Source organism: Cyprinodon variegatus, unplaced genomic scaffold, assembly GCF_000732505.1.
Source record: "Cyprinodon variegatus isolate N-32 unplaced genomic scaffold, C_variegatus-1.0 Scaffold2377, whole genome shotgun sequence".
NCBI classification, from domain to species: Eukaryota; Metazoa; Chordata; class Actinopteri; order Cyprinodontiformes; family Cyprinodontidae; genus Cyprinodon; species Cyprinodon variegatus.
Window position 1 is genome coordinate 10,280 of NW_015152830.1, and position 10,298 is coordinate 20,577.

Genomic DNA, 10,298 nt, shown 5'->3' on the forward strand with positions numbered 1-10,298 from the left:
TGAATGAACTGAATGATCGTTCTCTGGTCCAGGAGATCCAACAGTCTCTGAGATCAGGAAGTCTCTCTAAGGATAAACTGTCTCCTGCTCAGTGGTCAGCCCTGGCCTTCATCTTAGTGACATCAGGAGAAGATCTGGATGTGTTTGACCTGAAGAAATACTCTGCTTCAGAGGAGGCTCTTCTCAGGCTGCTGCCAGTGGTCAAAGCTTCAAACAAAGCTCTGTAAGTACTGACAGAATTTGGGTTTTTACACCAAATGCTAAAACCAGGAAAAAGCAACTATTATCCCAATTAAACTGTTTGACCTTCAGTTATATAAAAATATGTTTTAAATAAATACTAGTTGAACAGTTTTTCAGTCATTGCACAAATCGATTTCTCTTATCAAAGGGGAACATAATTACTTATTTTTTTCTTCTACTGTTGTAAATAAGGAATTATGTTCCACCTCTCTAGACCTAGAAACAGAAATTAAGTCGCACATATAAGCTTTCAAGTAAGAAATATTCTGTCATCTTAATATATCTCAGCTTATTTCTGTAAATTTGCTGAAGCTCTGTCTTCTCCCACATCCCCCATCCCCCCAGAAATAATTGTAAATACAGTTGAAGTGATCCAAGTTGTATAAATGAATAGTTGGTCCACATGTCATTCTGATTAGAGGGGCTACCAGCTGCTGCTCTGTCAGCTCTGACTTTCACAGAGCATCAGACACACTTGATAGAAAAGCTGCACCAATGTGTAAAAGTCAGTGAATCATTGATCACGTCAGTTGTTCAAGTAGCTTATGTTGAAACATAAGTGATATTTCTCCTAACTTCCACCATGTTCTTGATGTTGAACTTAGAAGTTCAAAGACTGGAAACTAGAGTTAGAGTCGTACAGTCAGCAACAGGTAGAGCAGATAGTCAGCTTACTTTATTGTGCCGTGTTAAATGTCTAACCCAGAAAACACATTATTTTGCAGGTTAAATGCAGAGGAGACTTTTTTTGGGGGGAATAGGAAATGTGTTATTGGAAAAAATGTGGGAAATGTACTATATTACAGAGTTACAACAGGAAATCTAATGTGTGAAGAAAACCAACTTCAAGCTTAATATTTATGCTTTGCTCCAACAAACATGACATATGCAGTTCTCCTTAATGGTAAACTGGATAGAACAAACAGGCAAATAATATAATAATAAAGGGGTTTTAGAAGTAAATAGGAAAAAAAAAACGTCTTTTACATGAGCTGAACTTTGTCTCCTGCTAAAAATGAAATAAATATTCTAGGAAATCAAACTACAGCAAATAAGCACCTGACTAATAATAAAGAGAATATTTCTGTGCTGAAATCTAATACGTATTGTGAATTCAGGGACTTTCATTTAATACTTTTACATGACTTTAACAATCCCATCATCATATTACACTGACATTAATGGGGCACTTATTTAGAAAATTTTGGTTTTTTAGATGATCTACATACATGGCTCTTAAGAAGTTCAAGTATACTTTTTTATCTTAATTTTTTTGCTGATTTAAAACCTGTTGAAATAACTGATTTATTTGTACTTTTTTTCTTTTGATATCATTTTCAGTTTAACACCTGCAGTAATGCTTTACTCAATCTTACAGATTTAGAATTCATTCCTTCTCAGACTGACATCTTTCCATTTAAACCATGTTTGTAAAGATATAAAGTGGGTGATTGTGTAGGTCATGTAATCTAATTTGACCTGAACTGGATAAAGTCACTTTTCCAAGTCTTTTAAAAAAAGAAACCTCCAAGGTTTCCATGAAGATCACTATGAAGAAACTTACTGTTGGGTCAGAGGAGAGATACGCCTAGATGAGAATAATGATGGACTGATTGACAGAGGCACTCAGCAAAACGAGCTCAAAGTAAAGCCCAATACTCTACATAAAGTATGATTAAATTATTTTCTTTATTCTGCACTTTTTCAGTACAACATTAAAAAGGGACAAAGCATCCTAAAGTTTGAACTCACAGGATATTCTAACATTTCATCTCTTAGCAGGAGGCAAATTCTAGCTCCTCAATAAGATGCTTTCTGTATCTGCTTTCTGTTACTATTAAAAACAGGCAATTGTTATATTTGCTTGTTTGTTTTATCCAGTTTACCATAAAACTCTTTGAGTTATGCTTAAGAAAGCCTCTCATCCAAGAGGCTTCTTCAGTTCTAACTATCAGTGGGGAGCACTGAGATTAATATACTGCAGGTAGAGGGTTTTTTCAAGCTTCACCATGACCTGGATGACTGAGAATCTTCCCAGATCTGTATGTCATGTTTATTGGAACACAGCATAAAAAATATCCAGAGGTTGTTTAACTTCACAAATTAGATTTCTTGTTTTACTCTGTAATATAGTAAATCAACTCCCTGTTTCTTCAATAACTTAACACATGCCCACCTCTCTGACTGCATATGTAAAATACAAAAAGGGATATCGCAACTGGCCCACCTTTACAGGTACTTGCTCCTGCACCATCTGTGGGCCAGTGGCATCTCTCTCTCTCTCTCTCTCTCTCTCTCTCTCTCTCTCCTTCCCTAAAGGCACCACTAGGTCTCTGTGACTGGAATAGTAGTTGGGTAGGTTCAGCAGATTGTCAAATGGGCACCCGCGTTCACTGGTGTTTTGCTGATTTAAGCCCATGACACCTCGGAGGGGCTCAACAGCAGATCCAGCGTCCTGGACCCACCCCCACTGAATGCCACCAAACTCTGTATTCAGTTCTTCGTTCACTCAGTGCTTCGGTTCTGCCAGTGCCCCTAGTGCTACATCCAAATCAAGCGAGATGCCTCTTCCACCCTCTTGGTGGCGTTGGCTACAAGCCACTTCCTGGCCAGCCCTTCAATTCCCAGCAGTCCAAGAGCTCTCCAAAGCGACCGTCCAGCAAAGCCTCCGCAGCCCACCTCCACTGGGAGGTTCTAGGTCTTCCATCCATTTTGCTGGCTCTCTAGGATGAGGGCTTGGTATTTATTGAGCTTATGCTCATAGGCCTCCTCCATCCTCTCTTCCCAGGGGATAGTCAGCTTGATGAGCACCACCTGTTTGGTCTTTTAGACCACAGAACAATGCCTGGTCTCAGGCTAGTGTGGGCTATCTCCTCAGGGAATTTGAGCTGCTTCTTCAGGTCTGCCCACATCTCCCAGCCATTTGCTGTGGCCAGGACCCCCTTGCTCCTCCCTCCTGCTACTCCACTTTCTCCTACCCTGGTAAAATGTATGAAACAAGGCCCTTTGGACAGCTGTCTTGCCCTTTTCCTTGCCTGCTCGATGCCGTCAGCCAATTGAGCAACGATCTGGTCATGACACCACCAGAACTTGCCATCTGCTAAGCTTGAGTGACATGAAGAGGGGACGTGCTCAAGGTTAGCCGTCCTTCCACAGAGCTTGCAGCTTGGGCTCTTGACCATTCCCCAGGTGTGGAGGTTTGAGGGAGTAGGTAGGACGTCATAAACAGAGCATAAAATGAACTTGATGCGGTGGCCTTCAGTACTCCAGATGTCCTGCCAAGTAAGAGCCCTCTCTCTCGCACCCTCCCATTTAGTCCAACTACATTATTTGTTCATGGCTACAGCCTTGACATGCTGGCTTTCCTCCTCCACCTTTCTGACTTCTTTCTGCACCAAGCCTCACTTCTTCTTTGGGTCCACTTTGTTCCAGCTTGTTCTGGTGAAGCAACCCAAACCAAGCCTTCCCTGGGCTACCGACCCGACAATGCCTGCGTGTTGAAGTCTGTCCTCGGCCTCCTTTAATGCTCTGCTGGCTGACCACTTTCGGCCTGTCCAGATGACGATGTCTGCCTGACATACTCTCGTCTTTACTGTCTCGCAGCATCATGGCCTGGCATGTTTTTGTCGCCTTGTACTCTTCTACCACTGATGTTATTAACAGCTGTAGCTTGCTGCCTGTGCTGTACAGGCCGATGGAGCAAAAGCTTTTTGGGATGCTCAACCATCTCCTTAGGTAGGTGTTCAACTTCCTCTCCAGTCCCTCAACAGTGGACACAGGTACCTCGTAGACCAGGAGAAGCCAGAGCAGTCTGGGGAGAACCCCAGGTTTTGTACTTCTCGAGAGGTGTCATCCAGGTTCCTGCCTGGCTAAGCATCTCCTTCACACTCTGCCTGTCATTTAGGTCCGCCCTGTACCACTTCCCCAAGCACTTCACAGGCTTTTCTTGGACAGTTGGGATGGTGTTCTCTCCGATTTTGAAGTGGTACCAATCTTGAACGCGCCCCTTTCTTCAGAACCAGGCTTCTAGATTTTGCCGGTTTGAACTCCATCCTTGCCATATTGGTGATCTCAACCAAGTCCTCCAGAATCCATCTTCCTTCTGGTAATGATCTTGCTGTTATGGTGAGATCGTCCATAAATGCTCGAATGGGCAGCATCTGGACTCCACTTGCAAGTACTGCACCTCGACGCAACTTCTCTCCTGTTTTGACGAGAAGGTTCATTGCTGCGGAAAACAGGATCACTGAAATTGTGCAGCCCGTGACAATGCCCACTTCCAGTCTCTGCCAGTTGGTGGTGAATTCCCTACAGGTGAAACGCATGTTGAAACCGTCGAAGTAGTAGTGTAGAAGTGCCTGAAATCGCTCAGGGATATGGTAGGTCTTCAGCGTCAGCTCCACTAGCTTGTGGGGTATTGTTCCATAAGCATTTGACAGATCAAGCCACAGTACTGCCAGGTTGCCATGGTCTTTCTTCACATCCTCAATGATTTTGGAGGTAACGCTGGTGTGTTCAAGGCAGCATGCAATGCCCCTTTTTTGTACCGCAGTGTCCATGTACCCGTTCTCCAACATAAAGGTTGTCAACCTCTTTGCCAGGATCCCCAGGAAGAGCTAAGCTTACACATAGAGCAGTGAGATGGTGCGAAACTGCTTGATCCCTGAAGAGTTCTCCTCCTTAGGGATGAAGCACCCCTCTGCAATCAACCAGTCATCAGGAAGGTAGTTCTTCTTCCATGCCACTATCAGTACCTTCCAGAGTTGTCTCCTGAGCCTTTTGCAATGCTTGTAAACATTGTATGAGATGCCATTTGGTCCTGGAGCCGATTTTCCTCTGGCTTTCTTTAGAAAGCTGTTAACTTTCTGCCAGCTTGGTTCCACTGTCTTGAAGGGGATTGTTTGTTCGGCTGGTTTGATGAGCTTTTCCATCTCATCCAAACTGACCTCCCTTCTGGGATCAATATGGACCTGACGAAGATGTTCCTCCAACTCTTCCTTTGTTGCTTTCAACTCCCCTGATCTTTTGTCGCCCAGAAGTTTTGACAGGTATTGGGAAGGATTATTGGTAAAAGCTGCCCTTTCTTTCAACCGCTGCTTCCTGTCCCTGCTGTGACACTCAGCTCGTCGCTCGTCTGTTATTATAATCTTTATTCTCGATTACCCCAAAAATGTGTCCTTGTATTTAACCCATCTTTTATGGAGCATTTCTGAGCTCAGGCTGGTGGTTGGTGAGACACAGAGTGCCACTTTTGGGGAATCAAACCAGGAAACTTGCAGCATTCCTTGACCAAGCACTGTCTTTTAAACAACAGGCCACCACTCCATGCTTTTGATGTATTTAGCTCAACATGAACCATGTCTGTATTATTTAATTAGAATTATAAATAAACATATCCCTGTATTTTGATTGTAGAATATGAACTTGAAGCTCAGCTCCATATTAGGAGAGAAATATTCCCTGTGTGATAACTTTTAATGATTAGTAGCATGGAGTTTTCTGATATTCAATATTCAATATTAAATAATGAAATAGAGCCTGGAAGGTGAAGGCAACTGTAGGACTTGTGGTCATTGGCACACCGGGGGGCAGTGACCTCCAGACTGGAGAAATGGCTCCAACAGATACCTGGAGGAACATCAGAGATCACAGTCCAGAAATGCCCAGTTCTAGTAACAGCTAAGACACTGAGAATAACCCTCAAACTCCCAGGCCACTGGTAGAGGATCTGAACTGGAGATGAAAGAAACCACCTACCTCACCCAGAAGTAGGAGGGGTGGGTGAGAGGGCAGTTTTACTTATGTAATTTATACATTTTTTAATATATCTTCCATCAGTTTTTTGCATTTAATGGCTCACTACATTACATTTGAAGGTATTATTTCACCAATGGATAATAGTAATGAGTTTTAGTTGAGTTTTATGAGCAGTGAGGTGCTGACTACTTCTCTCATTTTGTAGATTTATTCTATTGAACAATATAACATGCCCACCTGCCAGTCAGGCTGTGCGAGGACTGATATGAGAAACTCACACATGTCAATGTCCATCTATGGGAAGTCCATTAGGTCACAAAAACAGATCAAGATTCACACATTACTCATTTTGTGTGCTCTGTGGGCCTTTTGTGTTAAAAAAGGAGTACAGAACAGTGTTTACAGACATGTAACCTGAGGACATATTTTTCATAAGCTTACGTTTTAACACCCCCACTTGTACTCACGTTGGTAACACAGAAACATCAAAACCAAACTGTTTACCCTTAGCTTACACATATCAATCACCAAAAAGAAGACCTGCAAACTTTCTCAGTTTGAATTTGCTGACAGGTTTTTTCATCACATCAGCAACCATCTGTTGAACAATACATTAGATTCACTTTACCCTCATTCACAGTGGACCTAAAAAAGTGATACTTAATGTCTATGTGTTTAAACCACTTCAGCTAGGTACTGTGACAGCCTGCTCACCACAAAACTCAGATCAGGCTTATTGCAAGTCGTCAGGTATGTCAGTGTCAGAGTCTTGGTCTGTTTGTTCCTGCTTTTCTTGGTTTTCCATTTGTTGTCCTCTGCTGCCCTCTTGTGTCCTCCCTTGCTCTGTTTCTCTGTTCGGCCTGCACCTGTTGTCAATTTCCTCGTCAGCTCTCTCTTTGTCTCTGTCCCCTTTAAAAGCCCTCCCTCTTCAGTTCCTGGTTGCTGGATCCTCGTCTTACTTATCTGCCTGCCTTGTCTCGTCTCTCCCTGGCTTCTGGTTTTGGTTAATCCCTGATGTCTGCTTGGTTCTGGTACGTTTGTAATTTTCAGTTGGACTCTGATTCCTGCTTCTGGACATGTGAACCAAAATAAACAGCCTTTAATTCACCTCTGCCTACTGGTCTCTGCATTTGGGTCCTCCATGCCAACATCGCCTCATGACAGTCAGACTGCCCACGGCCTCTCTATACATCCTGATGTCCGTCATTTTCACTGCACCATTACTGTATTCCAGCTTTTGCTCGCCAGAAGTATCTCTCATCCTACATTCTGACATGTTGAAACGCCATAGAATTTTGTTTGTGTACTTCTCTTGTGACATCTTAATATAGCCATCAGAAAAATCAAAATCAGTTTCAAGAAAAGTTTTGAGTTGCCCAAATCCTCCTCCTTGAATTGCTCTGCAAGTATATATTTTACCTTTTTCAGTTTCTCTTCATCGCTTGCAGCTATGATCAAGTCATCAACCCATACAATTATGATCACTTTCCCTTCTTTTGACTCTTGGGAATAAACACAGTGGTCAGCTAGGTTTTGTGTGAACCCATTTTCAGTAAAGTAATCATGTAAAATCCTACTCCAGTTTCGTCCAGACTGTTTGAGCCATAAAGCGATTTTTCTAGCTTATAGACTACACCCTTTTTCTTGATAACCCTCTGGTGGATCGATGTAGATTCCATAGTTGATTGGGGCATGTAAGTACGTGATTTTCATGTCAATTTGGTGGACCAGTAAATTTTCCTGCACCGCCTTCTGTAGCACAACTCTAACGCTCATTAGATCTGCTGTTGGTGAAAACGTTTCTCCATAGTCTACTGCCATTTTCTGGCTGTAGCCCTTCGTGACAAATCGAGCCTTGTATTTTTTGTGCTTTTATGTTCTTTCAGGAATAAATTCACCACAGGTTCTGTTCAAAATATGAGAGTTTATTAACTAAGATGGATTTTGTGTTTGAAACCAAAGTTTATCTGGAAGAATTTGGGATGTGATCAAATAAGCTTTTCACTAATTTTAGATCAATTATAATGTTTTCAGTCCAATTCACAGTGCAAATCCATGAGGTGAATAAAACATTATTTGGCCAAATGTTTTATTGAATGATTTGCTTAATCAAAAACCAAAAACCTTTAGTTAAATGATTCTTTAACCTCTTTGAAAAAGCTAGCAGCAAATAGACATCAGAATTCCACTAAATGACTCTTGGTCATACTTGCTAATGAAAATGTAATGAGCAGATGAGGAATACATGAACACTAATGTTATATCAGTGTTTAAACTCTTAGTGAATAAAGCTTGTCCAAGCTTTAGCAACAGCTCAACACATATTCCTGTAGCATAGCATAGCATGCAGTCCATCCTTTAGCATCAATTAGTGTTGTCTTTACTCAGCAGTAAACACATGATATAATTAGCATCATCAAAAGACATATTGATTGTTTTGTCCCTAATCATGCCAGACCTGCAAACCTTTTTCCATGTCCATTTGGAAAGCTTCAGTTTCATCCAGCTGCAGCTCAGCAGTCAAGGCAGCAACCAGGGGTTCTTTGTCTCGGTCTCAAAGCCGGGGTCCCCTCAGGCTCACACCCAGGGTATGGTTCTCATCCAGTTTGGCTCCACAAGTTCTGAAACTCAAGAAAAATGTGTTGCAAAGGGTCTCTTTGCAGCAGTTTGTTTCTGATAAGTCTGAGGAATGCCAAAAAATGCTCTGCAGCAGTAGTCTACTGTGACATGCATCCGGTCACTATCTCTGTCTTCTGTCACCTAGGTAATTTGGTGCCCTCTTCTCTCTAGTTGGATACCGCCTACTCTCAGGATCAACGCTTGTTACACTCTGTTTCATTTTGCTCAGTAGACTCATTTGCTGCCTTTGGACTGTCACCACATGGATTTTTACTGTGTTCATTTGGCTGTGGAGCCTTTTCTGCACTCCTGTTAACCCCCTGCATCCCACTAGTCGTGACTTTCTGCATCACACTGTTTTGTGTACAAATTTCACCAGCCTCTGTTTTTGCACTTTGTTTATATCTGGACAATACACCAAATACATTAGGGTGTTTTTGTCATATACCCCACAAAAGTCCGCTGCTCGCATCTGGAGTCGAGTTTTCCCTTTTCCTGTTTGTAAGTATAGCAAAGCAACCTGAATCGTTGCATTCTGGACACATTGGGCTTCCTGTTGACAGCATCTCAACAGGAGTCAGCCCTGTGAGTTTATGGAAGCATCTGTTGCGTAGCACTGCTGCTGTTTGTACTGCGTTGTGCCATAGGTGTTTTGGTAACTCGCTTTCAACTAGCATGCACCTGCCCATCTGGAAAAGAGTATGCCACCCATGTTCTGCTGTTCCATTTTGATGTGGGGAGTACATAGAGGTCGTTTCATGCCTAATTTTGTTTTTGCTCAGCAGCGCCTGGAAATCACCACTTGTGAACTCAGTTCCATTATCGGATCTGATGGACTTCACCTTCCCATAAGTGGATACATCTGCAAGGAATTTCTCAGTTGCCTGCACTGCGTCACACTTTTTCTTTTGAAAATATACAAATACTGCATTGGCCTGATCATCTGTGAAAGATTGTGCATATTTTACCCATCTAGTGACTCATCTGCTATAGGACCTGTAAAGTCTGTGTGTACCATTTTTTATGAAGGGCCTTTGCTCTGGCATCAGGGTTCTTATTTCTGGTTTGTGTAAATTTCCCCTGAATACACTCTTCTCACACTCTTGTTAAGGCCTACTAATGTTTCCTTTGATTAGAATCTTTAATGTTTTTCTGCCATCATCTTGCGCATCTCTCATTACCAGAGACAGACTTTTGTCATCTAGCAGTAAGATCAACCTTGCATACGCATCTGCATTTTTCTAAGGATCTGCTGCTACTTCAGCTTCTGTTTTCCTAATAAACATAAGTGTCCCAACAACTTAGTGTTTGCCTCGTCTTCATCGAATTGCAGTTGATGTAGCCTGCTGCTGTTTATCCTTTGCTGCTCCGCCATGCTAGCTTGCTCCTCTAAATGTTTTCTGGGCCCATAACCTGTTGAGTTTTATCAGCAGAGTGGTGCTGCTGGCGATTTGTATGGAAGAAAGATGACTTCTCTCATTTGACTTCTCTCATTTTGTAGATTTATTCTATTGAACAATATAACATGCCCATCTGCAGTCGGGCTGTAGATGGCAGATGGGCATGAACTCCGAACTAACACATATCAATGTCCATCTAGGGGAAGTCCATTAGGTCACAAAGAACAGATGAACATTCACACATTACTCATTTTGTGTGCTCTGTGTGCCCTCTTCTGT

General features: G+C 42.3%; 1 protein-coding gene and 1 pseudogene across 1 annotated transcript in view; one reads left to right on the top strand and one right to left on the bottom strand.

The window, feature by feature from the left end:
* The window catches only part of LOC107080823, a gene marked incomplete at its 5' end in the record, with an annotated part of 5,420 nt that extends 5,193 nt beyond the window's left edge, over window positions 1-227 (top strand). The window contains one exon of the mRNA XM_015369028.1: window positions 33-227. Within this exon, the coding sequence (XP_015224514.1) occupies window positions 33-227 (195 nt within the window). The remainder of the gene's footprint in view (window positions 1-32) is intronic.
* Window positions 228-2,784: 2,557 nt separating this feature from the next.
* LOC107080824 lies at window positions 2,785-5,174 on the bottom strand (annotated as a pseudogene).
* Window positions 5,175-10,298: the final 5,124 nt, after the last annotated feature.